The sequence below is a fragment of the Bos mutus genome, chromosome 26, assembly GCF_027580195.1.
Source record: "Bos mutus isolate GX-2022 chromosome 26, NWIPB_WYAK_1.1, whole genome shotgun sequence".
Taxonomy (NCBI): Eukaryota; Metazoa; Chordata; class Mammalia; order Artiodactyla; family Bovidae; genus Bos; species Bos mutus.
Genome location: NC_091642.1, coordinates 42,579,962 through 42,600,716, shown reverse-complemented (window position 1 = coordinate 42,600,716; position 20,755 = coordinate 42,579,962). Strand labels below are relative to the sequence as shown.

General features: G+C 41.2%; 1 protein-coding gene across 36 annotated transcripts in view; it reads right to left on the bottom strand.

The window, feature by feature from the left end:
- Positions 1 to 3,378: 3,378 nt before the first annotated feature.
- Positions 3,379 to 20,755, bottom strand: part of SGMS1 (sphingomyelin synthase 1) — a 323,691-nt gene continuing 306,314 nt past the window's right edge. For all 36 annotated transcript variants that reach the window (XM_070363738.1, XM_070363729.1, XM_070363734.1 and 33 more), the window contains 3 exons: positions 9,620 to 9,773; positions 5,787 to 5,953; positions 3,379 to 5,112 (listed from right to left, as the gene is read on the bottom strand). In XM_070363738.1, coding sequence (XP_070219839.1) covers positions 4,933 to 5,112; positions 5,787 to 5,953; positions 9,620 to 9,773 — 501 coding nt within the window. In that variant the 3' untranslated portion in view covers positions 3,379 to 4,932. The remainder of the gene's footprint in view (positions 5,113 to 5,786; positions 5,954 to 9,619; positions 9,774 to 20,755) is intronic.

Sequence of the window (20,755 nt, the reverse complement as noted above, 5' to 3'; positions counted from 1 at the left end):
ACGTCCTTCTGTGCCTTCCTGGAACGCTGCGGCCTCAGCCACTCTCTGAACCCTCTACGTCCTCTGGGGCCCAACTCCAGCCTTCTTCTCGTCGCTTCCCCTCACTTAGTCCACCTCTCACTCTTTACAGCCATCTCTGCCCTCCTGTGGGAGCTGGAGTCTGGGCCCTGTGAAGGCAGGCACTGTTTAAGTTTCTGCTTATTTGTTCTCGCAGACAGACAAGAATGTTAAGGGGCTGATTAACAGAATTTCAGCTTTGATTTGTTCAAAACGAGTTTCCCCACCAAAAAGAGAAAAAGTGTGTCAATGTGAAGGGCTCCAAGGAGCATATCCCATTTCCCAGTTAATTGAAAACCTGACTTTTTGTATAGTGGTGGTCAAATTAGTGTTAGCAGGCTGACAAAGGAGGCAAGAATATACAATGGAGAAAAGACAGTCTTTTCAGTAAGTGGTGCTGGGAAAACTGGACAGTTACATGTAAAAGGATGAAACTAAAATATTCTCTAACACCATGCATAAAAACCACCTCAAAATGGATTAAAGACCTAAATGTAAGGCCAGACACTATAAAACTCTTAGAGGGAAATAAAAGCAGAAGATTCTTTGACATAAATCACAGCACATCTTTTTGGATCCACATCCTAATATAATGAAAATAAAAGCAAACAAATGAGACCTAATTAAACTTAAAAGCTTTTGCACAGCAAAGGAAACCATAAACAAAATGAAAAGACAACCCACAGAATGTTAGAAAATATTTACAAACAAAGCAACCAACAAGAGATTAATCTCAAACAGCTCATGCAGCTCAAAAAAAAAAAAAAAAAAACTTCATTCAAAAAATGGGCAGAAGATCTAAATAGACATTTCTCCAAAGAAGACATATGGATGGCCAAAAAGCACATGAAAAGTGCTCAGCATCATTAATTATTCAGTTCAGTCGCTCAGTCGTGTCTGACTCTTTGTGACCCCATGAATCACAGCACGCCAGGCCTCCCTGTCCACCAACTCCCAGAGTTCACTCAGACTCATGTCCATTGAGTCGTGATGCCATCCAGCCATCTCATCCTCTGTCGTCCCCTTATCCTCCTGCCCCCAATCCCTCCCAGCATCAGGGTCTTTTCCAATGAGTCAACTCTTCACATTAATTATTAGAGAAATGCAGATCAAAACTACAATGAGGTATCACTTCAAGTAGGTCAGAAAGGCCATCATCAAAAAAATCTACAAACAATAAATATTAGAGAGGGTGTGAAGAAAAGGAACCCTCCTACACTGTTGGTGGGATGTAAATTGGTACAACCACTAAGCAGAACAGTATGGGGGTTCCTTAAAAACCTAAATACAGAACTACCGTATGACCCAACAATCCCACTCCTGGGCATATATCTAGAGAAAACCATAATTCAAAAAGATACGCACACCCCAACATTCACAGAAGCACTGTTTACAATGCCAAGACACAGAAGCAAGTTAAATTATCATCAATAGAGGAATGGATAAAGAATATGGTACATATATACAATGGAACATTACTCACCCATAAAAAAGAATGAAGTAATGCCATTTGTAGCAACATGGATGGGCCTAGAGATTGTCACATGGAGTGCAGGAAGTCAGAGGAAGACAGATAGGTGATACTGCTTATACATGGAATCTGAACAAATGGTACAAATGTACTTACTTACAAAACAAGAAACAGTCACAGATGTCGAAAACAAACTCATGGTTACCAGAGGAGAGAGAAGAGAGATAAACTGGGAAACTGGGATTGACATATACAGATATAAAATAGGTAATAAGGACTTACTGTATTCCACAGGGAACTCTACTCCATATGCTCTATATAATGATCTATATGGGAAAAGAATGTAAAAAAGAGTGGATACATGTATAACTGATTCACGTTATGGTACAGCTGAAACAACATTGTAAATCAACTTAAAAAAAAAAGCAGGCACTCTCGTTTTATGTAATATTTATAATTTTGAGATACTTGTATTTATCAATTTTGGTTTTTGCTTGGGATACAAATAAAACAAATACAATGATCAGAAACTGGCAAAATGAGTCTCTCTACCTCATGGTGTGAATTTCCTGCTACTTGGTTCACGGTAAGTCACTCTACTTAGCTTGACTACCACAGTCAGATTTCTCTCGCTGTGGACTTTTTTTTTTATTTTTAAACTTTACAATATTGTATTGGTTTTGCCAAATATCAAAAATAAATCCGCCACAGGTATACATGTGGACTCTTGCTGAAGAATTCATGAAAGCTCACAGTAAGTGGGTGGAGAGGGTGTTGAGGAGGGTGTGAAAACTTGAACTTCAATCAGATTTTTATCAGCTGCACACCCTTGGGAACGTTATTAAACATACTTAAATCAACCTCCATAAAATGGGGTTAATAAGGAACCTTGTGGTGATGTAAGGGTTAACAAGATAATGCTTGAGAATTGCCTAACTCTGAAAGAGGGTTAGATAAAGAAGCTATGGTCTAGGGCTCTGGCTTATAAAACCGAAGCACAGAAAAGCATGTGTCCTCATTCAGCCAGTCATGATCAAGTGTACTACAATTCTCCAGAACATAAGATTTCTCTTTTCCTACCTGGAAGTTGCAGACTTGAGAGCCACAAGATATGTCAGTTCATGATTCTACACAGCCAGGCATGAAGCACAACCATTAAGGGAACTTCTTGGTACAAATGTAGTAGGTAAACTTAAAATAATGATCTTTTAAATGTAACTTTTGATTTAAGGGAAAAAAATGTTGTTTTTAGCATATGTCAAGAATTTATTTCCATTATTCAAGTTACTTACCTTTTTAATATACAGCACCTGGTCCCATGCAGGAACTCTTTCTGGTTTTACAGCTGTAAGACAACAGCTTCCCTTCATAAGAACAGGTTTCCACTGTTAACATCATTTTTTCCCCACATCAAGAATAACATATTTTTTTCCTTTTTAAAAAGTTTTTCTTACCATTGATTCTCAAAGTACTATGACCATATTCTCATTTCGGAATTTACTTTCCCTTTCCATCTAAACTGAAAAACTTATATTACTTTCAGTTATAGGGGAAAAAGTCAGTGACTTGATTGAGAATTGGAGGATTGAAAATTATTGGTAAACAGTGGTCTGCAGCTTGAACTTACCTGTGAGTCTTTTCTTAAGTTTTTTAAAATATATGCTATCTGTAGAGGTTATACTGAAGTTTAGAGTACATTTCAAGGCATCTCAAGGGAAAAGAAACATGATTATAAAGGCCCTCTCTCAAAGAAACTCAGCGAGGAAATGCCAAAACTTGTTTTTACATCTTGCTTCAAGGACTTCGTTTATGACTCTTGTGAAGAATGTGAACACATTAGAAAGAATAGACATTTTTTAAGTACCAGTTTTTATTAAAAAGTGCGTCTTGATTAATTTATGATCTAGGTAAGCTGTTAAGATAATCAGTATACTCTCTGGAATAATAACTTTACAAAGATTTAAAACAAACAAAATTTTAAAAGCCTTTTTATTTCCTTCACCATTATTGTTTTACAATACAAATATCACCTTGTGAATACACAAAAAACCCTACGGAAGATAATTCTGCGGCACATAAAATACAGAATGGATATATATACTTCTTCATCCTTAAAAAACTATTTTGTTCTCCACATTGGCAAGTATAGAATAGAATACTTCCCCAAACATACTTCTGTTAGGAGTAAAACTTAGAACTACATGCAGTTCCTGCACAAATATATTTTAAAGAAATAGATCTCTTTTTTGTTGTTCACCAACAAAATTGTCATGAGAGTATGGATAACTAATTTATAGCTTTCAAGTTTTAGTTAAGTGATCATTTTCAAAACTCTCTTTTTAAAAACAAAGTATTCATGGCTGTTTTCGTTGTATAGTTAAAATCGAACTACCAAATAGATGGTAAAATAATTGAAGTGGTACATGTCATCGCCGCCTGCTCACAATATGGGAACAGGCTCGGACTTTCCAATTAATTCCCCCATTCTTTAATTCATAGCAGTTTGAGAACCATAAACAGTCTTCTGATTGAATTTAGCTATAAATGCAAAATTTAGTAGTGTATACATACATTTATATTTTCATGGAATATTTATTTTAAATAAAAACATTGAAGATTGCCTACTGACCATACAATCAAGACAAGAAAGGCACTAGAAACATAGACAAATTTCTCTCCCAAGAAGCATTTTTAAATTTTAACTCTCTGTTCTCTGACATGTAAAAATCTTTAAATTTGGTTTTCATAACATCATTTTGAAAAATAAAGTTAGGAAATACTTAGAAAATCACTTTATAACAGAATCTTTTTTTTTTTTTTTTTGCACTTTTTGACACACTGTCTCTGCTGATTTTTACAAAACCCAAAGTTACCAAACCTTCCTGTGTCTGTCATTTTTATTTGAATATCGGTGCAACAGGTAGAAAGATTTCAGAATCGAACCCCATTCAGGTACTTAAGAAACCTTCATAGAGACATTTGCTAGAAAATGGCTTACAGCCCAATCTTTGGGGCAAGAGATATGAAAAGTATGTTTTCCCAAGAAAATAATACGCTTTATTTCCAGATGTAACTGGAAAGACCAGAACTGATGATATAAAAGCTTACATTTATGCTGTTGCATCATATACAAAGGAACATGGTGGTCGCAGATTATGTAAATCCCAAACTTATGGACAGGAAATGTGTACAGTGTATGATAGGTTGAGTTTTCTTTATTGTTGTCCAACGCAGGTCCTTTGGAGAGAAAAAAAGATCACAGTGCTGACCAGGTAACTCAATAGGTTAAGTCAAGGTAATTGTTGAAAGATAATAGGATTAGGGAGTTGTTTATTTTATGGCATCTTCTCTCATGGAGTTCTTAGCACTTCGGACAGTTCCTCTTTCTCCACCATGTAGAACTGTTATGTGTCATTCACCAGTCGGCTGTATTTAACTTGCCTACTGAGGTGGATTACCGGCCAGGGGAAGGGCCAATGGTAAGATCGAGGTACAATTCCTTGGACATTCTTTTCAAAGTACTGAAATGGCCTGTACCACCACACTCTGGCCAGGAGGTTCATCTGGGAAGCTTCTTTTAGCACCTAAGAGAACACAGAAAGAGAAAACCGAGTCAGGAAGAACAACTGATTGTTTCAGCCCCGATAGGAACATACACATGATTCTTATAATTTTTCACTTTAGATTCAAATATTTTCCACATGACAATTCACAAAGGCCCCCAGATCCAGCCCCTGATCACCTTTATGTCCCCAGGTTCACACTCACACCACCATTCTACACTCTGTACCCAACTGCAAACCAGACCACACCTGTTTCTCTAGCAGAGAAACAAACAACTCCAATGCCAGGAGTACATGGAGAACGTGTGGCTTACCTAAGTCTCTTGTCTATAAATAAATACTTCAATTAGTGCTTTAGTTACTCTCTTATGATGAAAATGGAGAGACTTAATTAAATGTTAAGTATTAAGCTGGTGAGGGGCCCAAGATGGAAAAGAAGGTAGGAATGCAAGATCAAGCAAGAGGTGGGCACAGCTTAAAAAAGTATTTTCCAGGGACGATGAGAATGTGATACTTGTTCTAGAAGGATGCCATCTCCTATGTCATTATAGAAACACTTCTGGTTCAGCTTTGATTCAGAAGTGGATCAGCACCACAGGAGACAATATAGTCTCAGGTGACTCCCCCTGTTGCCACACCAGCAACAGCTAGTCAAGAGCATCAGGAGTTAACACCAGAGGAGGAGAAAAACTCACTTGCTGATTGGCCATAGTGTGGTACCACCAGAAGAGTCTTGTGGTGATGTAGTATGCCACCACGACATCCACAGTGTAGTGGTCATGCGCTAAGAGAATGCAGAAGATGCCCACCACGCTGAGAAGCCAGCAGAGCCAGTGGTACCACCACAGTCGTCGAGGGGAATCTGAAAAGGAGAAATGTGCAAGAAGAGTCCTATTATTCAAGTATGACGAAGGGCACCCAACCACGCCTCAACTGAAAAAAGATCGCTTAAGGTGGCAAATCCAAGGGCTTTGGCTTCTATGTAATCAAGGTTAGAAGGGAAGCAGCTTATTTCATCAAGTGATTGTATTAGCCACAGTAATTTATATGTGGTTATTACTTGACCCATATAATCACAAATACAGTTTCAAAGGACAAACAAGGACAGGTTAATGCATCACACTCCATTAAAACCAAAACTGTCTATTGATAATTAAATTTACCTGGAAATAATATGGGGTTAATGCTCTGTACAAAAATCAATACCTTTTGGTCTATGGATCCTTATACACAGACTAGGCAATTATAATGGATACAACCACCCTATTTGCTTTCCAAGCTCTGCAACCATATTCTACTTTTTAAGTCTTTGAGGTGTCCATTTCTCAAATAGAAATAAGAGAATCCAAGTGACCAGGAATTCTAGCCCATGTCCACTCCCAAGGGCAGGACAGTGTCTGGGAAGTCATTTGATGGGAGATTCAAAACCTCTACTGATTGTAAGCCCTCCTACCTTGTATTCTCCATGAATGGGCTTCAGAGGGTCTGACACGTTAGACAAAAATGTTGCCTACCCTCCTCACCCTGGGGAAGATAGTTTAGCCTTTTATAGGATTCTCAGGGGGTCCAAGTATCAGTCATTCATTTACCCACTATTTATTAAGCATCTACAATGTAGCCAGGACAAGATCTAGTCACTAGATCTTGGTATCAACTAACGTCACAGGCAAACAGTTTGCCTTTGTGGGGAGATCCCTTCCCAGTTAATGAAAAGAGACAATTAATAATAATTATCATCAAGTAACTTGTACTCTATGTTAGAAGGTGTTAAATGCTTTGGATTTAAGATAAGTGGGATTAGCAGCAGACAGGGTGAAGGGAAGGAGGTTTGCAATTTTAAATGGCATGGTCAGGGGTTGGGGCAGAAGTCTGAGTATATGTACAGGGCTCCATGTTCCCTTTCCAGGAACAGTTGTATTTGATAACATAACAATACAGCAACAAAGAGCAGCTACTGTTCATTCTCCCAGCTCCTCTATTAGTGTCCCCATATGCCATCTGTTTTTATTTTCACAACCTCTCCCTCATTGATGAAGAAGCTGCTCAGTTGTGTCTGACTCTTTGCAACCCCATGGATGTAGCCCGCCAGGCTCCTCTGTCCATGGGATTTCTCAGGCAAGAATACTGGAGTGGGTTGCCATTTCCTCCTCCAAGGATTCTGGACCCAGGGACTGAACCTGTGTCTCCTGAACTGTCAGGTGGATTTTTTTATCTGCTGAGCCAGTGGGAAAGCCATGAAGGAGCCATCAGTATCTGATTCTAAGGATGAGGAAACTAAGAGATCAGAGGTTTTTCCCAAGGTCAGAGGTTTTATCTGCTGAGCCACTGGTAAAGTCATGAAGGAGCTCTCAGTATCTGATTTTAAGGATAAGGAAACTAAGAGATCAGAGGTTTTCCCAAGGTCACAGAGTGAGTGAGTGCACCAGGATTCAGAATCAGTTTGTGGCCCACGTCATCCAACTTGGTTTACAGGCTCATCTTCAAGAATAAAGCTTAACCCCATTAAAGTATTTCAGGGACCACCAGCAGCAGGTAGGAATCTGGCTCCAGGGCTGCTGACATTAGGCCTGTTCTGTGGCCATTTTCCATGCCCAGTTATACTCCAGTGCCAGGGCCAGATCACGCCCTAACAGTTCTGAACAGACACTGCTCGAATTCACTCTATCTGGTCGCTTACTGAGAACAAGCAGAGCACCCACTGTCTCTCCTCTCACTCAGTGCCCCAAAGTATGTCTTCCCTTCTCTTCCTGTGTTCCCCTTCTCAGTTTTTAAGACCAAAATTGGGCTTTCACCCCTCAGTCCATCACCTGCCCCCTGTACCCCCACAATCAATCCTGTTACCTGTAGACGCCTTTTTGTGAATTCCTCCCAGTTTCCCCCACTTCTCTCCACACCAATGTCATCCTGATACTTTGGGCCACTCCCCTCTCTTTCCTGGACTATAGCGGCAGCCAGTCTGCAAACTCTACTCCTGCTCTGCCCTCTCCAATCCGTCCTGTGAGTCATTACAGGACTGGTTTCTCCCTCTCTAAAGGGTAAGTCAGATGACACCGCCCCAGTGGTTACAGCCTCTCAATGGGCACCTCATGTCTCTCAGAATGCAAATTCAGACTCCTTCCTGTGACTCAAGGCATGTTCCACAGTCTGGTTCCTACTCACCAGTTCACTTTCCAATTCTCATTATTACCACTGCTCTGAATTCCAACCACACTGACGTTCCAACAGGTGCCACAGGCTCTCCAATACCTTCAGAACGCATGTGTGTCCCGCCTCTGTGATACCCGCAGCCTGGCTTCTCCTGTTGCTCTTCATGGGAACTGCCTAGATAAAGCTCACTGAAACTATTTCTAACAGTAGAATATTAAGGACAGTGGAATTTTCTACAAGTAGAGAAAGGACTAAAACATACTTGAGAAATAACAGAGGAAAATGGGAGGGGGAAGGAATGAAAACTTTAGATATATATTAATATTTTATTATTATTATATTAATGCTGCTGCTAAGTCGCTTCAGTCATGTCTGACCCTGTGCGACCCCATAGACGGCAGCCCACCAGGCTCCCCCTTCCGTGGGATTCTCCAGGCAAGAACACTGGAGTGGGTTGCCGTTTCCTTCTCCAATGCATGAAAGTGAGAAGTGAAAGTGAAGTCGCTCAGTTGTGTCTGACCCTCAGCGACCCCATGGACTTCAGCCTTCCAGGCTCCTCCATCCATGGGATTTTCCAGGCAAGAGCACTGGAGTGGGGTGCCATTGTCTTCTCCATTATATTAATAATACATATTATAATTATTGCATTAATATATATTAATAAGAGAATATATTAATATATTTATATATAATTTATATAATAATTTTATATTATAAATATATTAAATATATTAAAATATAAATATGTGTTATAAAATATAAATATAAACATATAAATATATTTATTAAATATAAATATATTAAATATATAATTTATATATAATAAATGTGGACTGTTGCTTTGACAAGGGTCATCTGAAACAGATCTGACAAATACTTATATTATATCTGAGCAGCATACAGGGGTACCTGAATATTATTTTTTGTATGTTTCATAATAAAATATTTTAAGTACATTTTTTTATAGAAACTTCGCATTTAATGTCTGCATCATTTAGCTCCCCTGAGACCAGAGCCTGTCTGAGGGAAGAGACACCTCCAGCCCCCACGCACTTCTTTGGAGCAGATGGTACAGTACCCATGCCTGAAAAATGGCTGCCAAGTGAACACAACGTCTACCATCATCCAGCCAGGCCTGGAATTTTGTCTTTTCCCTTCTGGTTCCTTCCAGCAGTCATAAAACACCCTGATACCATAGCTGACAGCTAAGGAAACGAGACACCTCTCCCAAGAAGTGCAGGCACTTGTGACATATTTCCCTGGGTGCCTGCTGGGTGTGAGCACGCTCGTGAGATGAGGGGCTGCCCTCCCCAGATCCCACCTTGCTCCCGTGGGGAACGGCAGGTGAGGAGATTCTCACGCGAGGCCGCTCTAGACTTACACTCTTTTATAAATAGGTAGGTGAGTGTGAGCATGACCGTGTGGCCGCTGTACAGGTAGTCCCCACACATGTTGTGGGAGCCTGTGATGGACAGGCCGCCGCCAGCGATGAGTTTCATTATCCTCCGCAGTTGGGCTTCCCAGTCTCCAAAAAGCTGGGGGGAGAAGAGGAAACCAGACTCATTACTAACCCACACACAAGTATGCCATGATTACAATTTGTGTTCAGAATTAAGTTTTATCATATTGTGATTTATAGTAAGAAATATATATTTGGTCTTCATTCCTGTTCCTGGCATAGAGACCCTACAACCTTTGCAACTTCCTAAGAAGGACAAGATAAAGGTGTCTGCATGCGTGCTCAGTCATCTTAGTCATGTCCGACTCTTTGCAACCCTGTGAACTATGGCTCGCCAGGCTTCTCTGTCCACGGAATTCTCCAGGCAAGAATACTGGAGCGGATTGCCATGCCCTTCTCCAGAGGATCTTCCTGACCCAGGGATGAAACCTGCACCTCTTAGCCTCCTGCACTGGCAGGTGGGTTCTTTACCACTAGTGCCGCCTGGGAAGCCCAAGGAGCCTTTTGTTATTCATCAAAGCCCTTTCATCCACACCCGAGTGTTTCTGAGTTTAAAGTGACTTTTGGAAAGTCCCGAAAGATAGGGGGTGATTGCCAGGAGAACCAACCAGGTGACTAGAGGGTTAGAGTCTCATTCCCACTTCCTCCCACCTCCAAAGAGGGGAAAGATGCTGGGGGCTGAGTGAATCACCAATGGCCTATGATTTAATCAACCATGGCTATATAATGAAGCCTCCACAGACATCTAAAAGGATGGGGATTTGGAGAGTTTCTAGGCTGGTGCACATGTGAAGATGTGGGGAGTGCAGTACACACTCCTTCCCAGATACCTTACCCTACATGTCTCTTCCATGTGACTGGTCCTAAGTTATACTCTTTTATAACAAAACTGCTCAACTAATAAGTAACATGTTTTCCTGAGTTCTGTGAGCAGCCCTAGCAAATTAACTGACTCCAAGGAGGGGGTCACAGGAACCTCTGATTTACAACTAGCTGATAAGCAATACAGGCAACCATCTGAACCAGCAATTAGCATTCTGAAGTGGGGTGGGGGAGGCACTTGGTGTGAGACTGAGCCTTTAGCCTGTGGGATCTATTTCCAGGTAGAGAGTGCCAAAATGGACTTATATAGAGACATTTGCTTGTTTGGAGGTAAAAACCCATACATCTAGTTACAGAAGTATTCAGCAGGGGATTTGAGACGACAGGAGACACATTGGAGTGTTTTTCCTTTATAAATTTACATTAGGACGTGTAAAATCCACCCCACCCCCCAATGAAGTGTGCCTGCTCAACATTCACTGCTGTTCCGATGGCCCCAGAAGACTGTGGTCCTAGAGATGAAGCATGCAGCTTCAGAGCTTTCCTTAGATGTCAGCTCTTTTTACAGCAAGTGTTAGCAGATGGTTCAGTTCAGTTGTTTAGTCATGTCCAACTTTGTGACCCCATGGACTGTAGCACGCCAGGCTTCCCTGTCCATCACCAACTCCTGAAGCCTGCTCAAACTCATGTAAATCGAGTTGGTGATGCCATCCAACCATGTCATGGTTAGTTACTAAATATTTTTCTTTATACTGTAAACATTGACTAACTACTACCTTAACTGACATTTGGGGGGAAAACTCTGAGAAAAATTTAAAGATCTATTTCACACACTTGGCCTAGGGCAGCAGTCCCCAACCTTTTTGGCACCAGGGACCAAGTTCATGGAAGACAGTTTTTCCCTGGACTGGGGATGGGGGATGGTACCAGGATAATTCACACACATTACATTTATTGTACATTTTATTTCTTCATATTACATCAGCTCCACCTAAGACCATCAGGCACTAGATCGCGGAGGCTGGGGACCCTTGGCCTAGAGGACAAATGTTCTGCTGATTTCATAGCTAAAGCAGGTGGAGCCTGGAAAATTAAATAAATGAATTTTGGGGGGTATGTGATTTTAGGGGACCAAACTAAAGCTAGGGACTGAGTAGAATGTACTTTCAACCTTCTGAAATTATGTGGGTAGTGCAGTTCAGTCGCTCAGATGTGTCCGACTCTTTGCAACCCCATAAACCGTAGCACACCAGGCCTCCCTGTCTATCACCAACTCCCTGAGTTCACTCAGACTCACATCCATCGAGTCAGTGATGCCATCCAGCCATCTCATCCTCTGTCGTCCCCTTCTCCTCCTGCCCCCAATCCCTCCCAGCATCAGAGTCTTTTCCAATGAGTCAACTCTTCTCATGAGGTGGCCAAAGTACTGAAGCTTCATGACTACTGGAAAAACCATAGCCTTGACTAGACGGACCTTTGTTGGCAAAGTAACGTCTCAGCTTTTGAATATGCTGTCTAGGTTGGTCATAACTTTCCTTCCAAGGAGTAAGCGTCTTTTAATTTCATGGCTGCAGTCACCACCTGCAGTGATTTTGGAGCCCAGAAAAATAGAAGTGTATGTTTTTCCTTTTAATAAAAGTTTATAAATAAATCTGTCTTTCTCTGAAAGACTGGATACTAGAGCAATCAACGGCAAGAACAACTTATTCACTGAAGCTTTTATTTGCTCTGGCAAATGAAATGCATGACTATCTGCATTCTATGTTTGTCAACACTCTCTTAAATTCTGGTTAGCCAATTTAATGACCATAATCCCCTTCTGACATTTAAATGATAATATTTCAGGCTCTGGGAAGCATGTTTTATTATAATTTCCCTTTTAAAAACAGATCAAGATTTCTAGTTAAGGATGTCATATTGAACATATCACATAGAGGAAATGGATTTCTAAACTGCATGGGATCAATGAAAGCCCAGCTCGATAGAAGCAAACAGATTACACAGCTAAACTCAGCTGTGTTAGGAACTTCAGAAACTTGGGGTTAACAAGAGACCATAAAGCAGCCAGAGATCAAAAACAAGCTTCACACGAAAGATCAAGAATCAGGCTTTTTCAAAAGCAGTAAAAGGAAAGAAAAGGCTTCAGAAAAATGCCTCCAAATTCTGAGGGAAAATGATTTTCAACTTAGAATTCTATATCCAGCCATATTATTAACTGTGGTGATGGTGCTGCAGTTGCTAAGTCATGTCCGACTCTTTTGCCACCCCATATACTGTAGCCTGCAGCCTGCCAGGAATCCATTGGCTTCCCCAGGCAAGAATACTGGAGTAAGTTGCCATTTCCTTTCTCTTTGGGGTCTTTCTGACCCAGGGATCAAACTCTCATCTCCTGCACTGTAGGCTGATTCTTTAGCGACTGAGTCACCAGGGAAGTCCCATTATTAACTGAGCATAAACTTAAAGAACAGATCAAGGATAGATAAACTAAAGCCATTTCACATATATAAGATTTCAAAACATTTATCACCTATGACTCTTCTTGCAGGAAATTACAGAATATACACTCTACAAAGCAAAGGAGTAAACAGAAAAAAGAAGAAATGGGATTTGCTAGGATGCTAAGAAAGGGAGGACTGAGAGCTCCGGCCTAGAGAGGGAGCCCTCCCTAACAGGATACCCAGTCCTGTGGCTGGACTGAGTCATAACGTGGGTTGGGGGTGGGAGGAGTAAGTACACAGAAAACTAACGGAACAAAAAGCAAGGCAATTACCAACTCTGTAGGAAACAAAATATTGTAATGGAAAGGAAAAGTAATTATAGGAAAGTATATGACTAGGCTATGAATAGCATTTACAAAACTATAATAATGTAAGTACTGAATATTCAGTTAAACCAAAGACAGAAAACTACACTGGGGAGATAAGGCAAGAAGCATTAACTCTGGTAGTGGGCTGGTTGGGGAGGGAAAGAAGGCAAGGAAAGGGCACTGAATGCATGCAAGCTGGTGGATGTGGGGATGTAGAGCGACAGGGCTCTAAATCCTGACCTTCACCAGCAGGACGTGGGTAACTGCTTGTATTAGAAATGATACAGAGACAGCATTGCCATGTCACTTAGACACCCGAGGATAAGCACATACACAAAAATCCTGTAAAAAGGGAAATGAAGGTAAATATTAATACCATGAGATTGAGTTAAAAAGAGTTGCAAGAAAGTAGGAAAGTGGGTTGGAATAGAGGAATAGGGTTAGGGTAAGGGCTGGGGACTACTGTTTGCCATAGTAAGTAGTGTAGAACAATTTTGTTTCTTAGATTACATGCATGTATAAACATGATAAAAATTTTCTGAAAGTTTTATGTTGAAAGCTTAACATAAAGCTTATGATTCCTATGATAAAGCTTATCATAGGAATGGATAATATACAGTAGAAAATTATGGTAAAAAATGCTCAGGGAATTCTTCATTTTACCTTATTTCAAATTGTCCTTCCCAAACTCCCTCTGTGTTCTGAAAACTATAAATCACATCCTTGAGCACCATCCCTCCCAAAATCTGCCCTCCCATTTTCGCAGGAAAATGTCTGTGGGGAAACTGTATGAGAAGGAAAAGAGGGAGAGATTATGAGGTAAACATGGCCTTGAGGAAAAACAGCCCCAAACTGCTGCATTTCTTACAAGTACCCTTAATACCCCTATGTATGCTTTCTTTTTAAAAATATCTATCTGTGATTGTCAAGCCTCTGTAAGGGGGAAATCTCTTAAGCTCAGAGAGCAACAGGAAAAGAAAATGGATAGTTATAGCTACATTAAAATGTTTAATTATGCTTTAGAAAAGCAAATAAACTGTAAGACAAATTACAAAACAACTGGAATAGAAACAAGTTAACATCTTTATCATGTACACAGCACATATCAATCAAGTAAATAAGACCATCTAGGAACCAACATTTATCAAAGGACAGAGGATGTGACCAGCTGAAGGCCCGGGCTCTGTCAAACAAATAGAAATAAAAATTAACATTAAGAGGAGCTCATTCTTTTCTATATCGAATTAGGAAGGCTAAGGAAAGAGCCAACTGTGCGGCACAGGCGATGTCACTGATCTTCTCAAAAAGGCTCCTTTAAGAGGAGGGAACGAATGTGGTGGCTGCAGCAGCCAGCCAGCCAGCCAGTATGCAGAGAAGAACAGGCAGGGTGGCTTCTGAAGCAGACAGGCTGGGCTAAAATCATGGCTCTTCTACCCATCAGGTGTTTGATCCCGGGCAGCCGAACCATTCTCAGCCTCAATTTGCTCATCATCAACCTGGGGAGTAATATATTTATTACAACTGGCAAAAATCCTCTGCAAAAATAATCATCAATGTTGACCAGCAATCCAAACAGCCAAGACTTATGTGTGAGTCAGTGCTTAACTGCTTCTAGGAATCTACCTCCAAGAAATGATACGGAATAGGAAGAAAACCTTTATGAAAAACAGTATTTATAAAAGCAACAAACTGGAAACAACCTAAATGGGAATTATTAAATAACTGTTCCCTTGCTATTCAGAATCTGGGCCAAGGGAGTACTGGCAACTCCAGGAGGTGGCTGTGATTACAGACAGACCTTGGGGACATTTCGGGTTCAGACCCCACAATAAAGTGAATATTCTAGTTCAGTCAATTTCACTAATTTTTATGTTTTCAGTGCATAAAAAGTTACATTACACTATATTGTAGTCTATTAAGTGTGCAATAGCATTATATCTAAAAAACAGGCCTGAATTATAAAATACTTTATTGCTAAAAATGCCAACTATCATCTGAGCCTTCAGCAAGTGGTAACATCGAAGATCACTGGCCACAAAGCACATAACACACACAGGAAGTTAAAAAATCGTGCGAACTACCAAAACATGACACAGACACGAAGTGAGCAGGTGATGTTGCAAAATGATGCTGACAGACTTCTTCAACCCAGAATTGCCACAAACTTTCAGCTTCTAAGAACTGCAGTATTTGTAAAGTCTAGCAAAGTGAAGTTCAATAAAATGAGGTGTGTCTGTACCCTCTCAGGACCTAATGAACCAGAAGCTGAAGTACTTCAGAAGTATACTATAGCAATTCAAATGCATTGAACTAGGCCATAATTATAACTTAAATAAATTATTCAAAAGTAAGTATACAGTGACCATGTAGTAAGTAAAATATCATAAATACTTTCTTCTACCAAGAGGAAAAAAACAAAACAAAATGTTTGGTATAAGTATCACTGTTCAAAAACATACACAGAAAAAGTCTAGGATGTACACACTCCATGCTAGCACGGTTTGCATGGGAATTGGTAGAAATTCTCCTAGTCTCTGCCCCAAGGTTAACTTCCATTCAATTCCCCTGGAGTTGTGCAGTTCTGAGATGTAGGCTGCTTCTGAGTATAGGCAGGAGATATGAGATGAAAACAGAAGAGGAGGAGGGGAGGAGAATGACAGAAGAGGAGGGGGAAAGAGAAGGGGGAAGAGAAAGGAGGGAAAAGGAGGAAGAGGGAGGAGGGGAGAAAGGGGAAGGGGAAGAGGAAGAAGCAGGAGCAACAAGAACAGGAGACTCCCAGCTGGATTCTCCTTACTTCTCACTTCTCATTTCAGTTCCCTTCTCCACTCTGCCCCTACCATTTTCCAGAGTCATCAAAGAGCTGCTCCAGACATCACGGCCTGTGTTGGGTTGTGTTCAGTGGGAAAGAGGGTGTAGTGTCCCTGGAGCTGTAACCTCCCCACCAGGAGGCTTTCAAGTGTTCATTTCTGAAAGCACAGCTATTTGGGGGACGTTCACACAAGCACTTTCTCAGTGGGCACTTCAAAGCTGTGACAAGGTCTTTTATCTACATGCTTATGTCTCCCGGGGTCAGAGGAAAATCACTTTTCAGGAAAAACAAAGCAGTTTTCTTTGACTTCTAATAAATGGTCAAGAAATTAAGTAAACTGGCCAAAGCACTTAAGCAATACAGGACATGGGAACTGAGAGCAGAAGGCAGAGGGAGAGGCCTCTGAATGAGAAAGACCACTCCAGAGGGGTTCGAACCAGTGAGCCTTTGGTTACTAAACACAGGTTTCCCCCAAGTATGTTTTCAATGCTGAGTACACAGCTCTCTAGTAATGGGCTGTTAACACCATTCATTGTGCAGATGGCCTTGTGTACTTGCCTATCTCTTAACCACATCTGAAAAGCCAGGACTTACACTTATGCTTCACCACCTCCTGGCAGGAGAGGGAGAACCTGGAACCCAAACTCATCAAACAACAATGCACAATTCCAGGGCTTTGGTGTAACTTGAAGGAAGGGCTGAAAGTGAGTGCTCAAGAGGGGAAATGCTTTTTAATATAATCATTGCCTCTTACCAATGCCTCATCTTACAGCAGCCCTGAAAAATCAGCTAGACAGGCTTTATTTTACACGTGCCATTAAACATAGCTGAATAGTTTTAAAACTTTGTTCCTTATTCACTAAAGATTTCTCATTGCTTTTCCACTTAAATCAGACTTCTCATTTCTAAAAGTTATTTTCATAGGAATCCTTCACAAACAAATTGCGTATCTTCTGCCTTCTTAAACAAGGTGTTTTCAGTTTGATTTTAACTTTCCTTGCTTTATATTGTGCTGTATTGGAGGAAGGCTCCAAAGATCTTGAAGTTTACTTTCATATTTGCGTGTGATGCAGAGAGCTCAGCCCGGTGCTCTGTGACAACCTACAGGGGTTGGGGGGCATGGGAGGGAGGCTGAAGAGGGAGGGGACACGTGGCTGTTGATGCATGGCAGAAACCCGCACAATACTGTAAAGCAAGAATCCTCCAATGAAAACAAAACAAACAAAAAGAATGACAAGGAGCATAGTCCAGTTTGGGGCCAGCTATCCAGGTGGCTCTGGACAAACCATTTTATCCACTCTAGCCCCAGTTCTCTCATCTGTTAAATGGTGACAACACTACCTCCTCACCCTCAACCCTCACCATCAAACGGAGATAATGTTTGCAAAAGTGATTGCCAAAATTATAAAGAGCTATACAGATATCAGACAGCATTACAATGACCGTGTTAGGTCCATCTTTTGGGCGAGGGGTTCCTTAAGTGAGAACTCAATGCCTAGAAGCCAAAAAGTGAAATTTGGATTGTTCTTTTTAAATACAGAGCCCTCATGCATGTTCATCTGTGATCACTTTTATGAATTCTTCCTCAGATGGTAATCTGAAAGACTTAGTTTCACCCCTGGAAAGATTAAGTTTCATCTGCAAATATTATATCACCTCAAATGATCTGAAGTAGGGAGAGTCCCCTAGCAATAACTCTGAAAAAACACTTTCCCTCCACTAAGTTCTGAGGGGTTTGTTTCTGCCCCATTATCCAATGTAACCACCAGTTCCTACGCTGGCTAGGCCAGGTGGGGAGGCGGTCTTTAAATAATTTATTTGTTGTTTAGTCACTAAGTTGTGACTGATTCTTTAGTGACCCCCATGGACTGTAGCCTGCCAGGCTCCTCTGTCGATGGGATCCTCCAGGAAAGAATACTGGAATGGTTTGCCATTTCCTTCTCCAGGGGATCTTCCTGAATCCAGGGATCAAGCCTGTGTCTCCTGCACTGCCGGCAGATTCTTTACCACTGAGCCACCAGGGAAGCCCATTTGAAATAATTGCAAGCAGTGAAACACTAATCCTCAATCGGCCTCCTTTTTTCCCCAGGAAAAAAACGTGAAGAATTTTGTCATGGCCGTCAGTAATGAGACTTATCAAAAGCTTCATAAAATCTTAAACAAACATCAGCTATGGATTTCTATTTATCCAGATACTTATTTGCCACATTAAAGAAATTCCATTATGTCAGTCAGGTAATATTTCCCTTCAACAAAAATTATCACTTAGGTCCTTTAGCCTACCTGGTCATGAAGTGAAAAAATATTCCCTCAGATATTTGCTTTGAAAATGCGTAAATCTAAAGAAAAGAATGAACATCCTTAGGCTCTTCACTCAGACTCATCAATTATCATGGTTTGCCACATTTGCTTCTCCTCTTTCTCCTAGTTTTTCCCCTGGGCCTCATGAGAATTGAGTTGAATATTTATGACACTTCACCTTTAAAGGTGCCAACAAGGAGATTTTCTTCTATAATCACACTCATGAAACTTAACAGTGATACAGTACCACTGGGGTTCACACACATCCTTATTCAGACTCCCCCACAGTTTCAACAGTGTCCTGTATAGCGTCCCCCCAAATCTAGGATCCAATCAGAGGAGATGAATAGAGGGTACCTGTCGCCCTCTTGAATTTTCTTGTTCTACAACAGTTTCTCAGTCACTTTTTAATGACAATTTTTAAAGAGTGCAATCTAGTTTTGTTGTTGTTTTTTTTTAATAGAATGCCCTTCCACTTAGTTTTATTGGATTGTTTCCTTATGTTTTAATCCAGGTTCAATGTTATTGGCAGGCATACACAGAATGATGTGCCCTACCCAATGTGTCAAATCAAAGAACGTCTGGTATCGCTTGTCCCGCAGCTGGTTTATCAGGTGGCCGCCAGAATGTCTGACGGACTTCTCAATCAAATACACACCTTTGCCCCTTTGTTATTAACAAGCTGTATGTGACTTTTTGAAATGATCTAAATATTGTGGTGCCCCATCTTTCACCCAATGGTTTTAGCATCTATGGACGATTTTTGTTTAAAATATTACTATAGCGCTTGAAAAATGGAGACTTGCTATTTCCAGTATTTCTTTAATATCTAGTATTTCCAGTATTTCTTTAATATCTAGTAGTTAATTTCTTCTCCCTTATCACTAATTTTTTCAATGTTTCTTATTAATGTATAATTACTGTCATGATTTCATTGTGATGCTCAAACTGTCTCACACGTGGCCTGTGGGAGTCTCTCGAGCAGGACTATGGCTCTGAGTCAAATCCACTGACCTGCAGTATCTGGAAAGATCTGGAAACTTCCTTGGGATGAAACCCCTGCCGTCCAGCTGCCTGTACTGTGGATCGCACTTCATGCAGTCACACAGCGTCAGCTCTGCAGCTCATTTGGATGTCTTTGGCGAATGCTCTCTCTCTTCACACTAGATGGCCGCTGCCATGCAGGAAACCTTTGTCACCTTCCCCATGTCTGCCCTGGTCTAGATCTTCCTCTTCTCTAAATTCAGAAAAAAACTGCACAAAAGCAGCCTCGTCTGTCTCCCTCACGTGAAGTGCCAGGAACAGAGACAAGGCCGAACTTCTTGCCTCTGCCACTTAGTACCTGCAGGACAACAGGCAAGTCCGGAATCTCTGGACCAACTGCAACTTCCTCTCATTCACGACTGTGAGAATGCAATGAAGAAACATCTAGAATCACACCTGGCATGAAAACAGGTACACATAAACTGGCACTACTCGAAGTCTACCTCCTTCCCCACCTCCCAATAGCTTACTTTCCATATTATAGGAGAGATGGCTTTCTAAGAGACAGATGTCATCACATCAGATTCCCTGCTTCAACCTTTCTTGGCTTCCTGTGGCCAGACTCCTTGGAAAAAGTGACCAGACCTCTGAAAATCTGCCCACAACTTCCCTCTCTGGCGTAATCTCTGGCCACACAGCCCACAGGATCACATGCCAGGTGTGTCTAACTTTACTGCGTTCTTAAGACTCCCTTTCACACCCTCTCTGTTTTCTCCACCTAGCAATCAACTCCACTTGGCCAACTGCCTCTCATCCATTTCAGATTTGGCTCGGACAGCACCCCCTCAGTGCAGCCAACACTCACAGGAGAGTTTGCCACCTTCTTCCCTGTTTCCATGGCAACTGAGCTCCAAACGTCTGTTAGAGTGGGGACTGTAGTCAGAGAGTAATCTTACATGTTACATGTCTTTCAGGGTTTCTGGATGCCCATTTGTCTGATACATTTGTTATTGTTCAGTCACTCAGTTGTGTCCAACTCTTTGCAACCCCATGGACTGCAGCACACCAGGCTTTCCTGTCCTTCATTATCTCCCAGAGTTTGCTCCAATTCATGCCCATCAAGTCAGTGATGTCATCCAACCATCTCATGCTCTGTCACCCCCTTCTCTTCTTGTTCCCAATCTTTCCCAGCATCAGGGTCTTTTCCAATGAGTCAGCTCTTCACATCAGGTGGCCAAAGTACTGGAGCTTCAGCTTCAGCGTCAATCCTTCCAATGAACATTCAGGGTTGATTTCCTTTAGGATTGACTGGTTTGATATGGGCTTCCATGGTAGC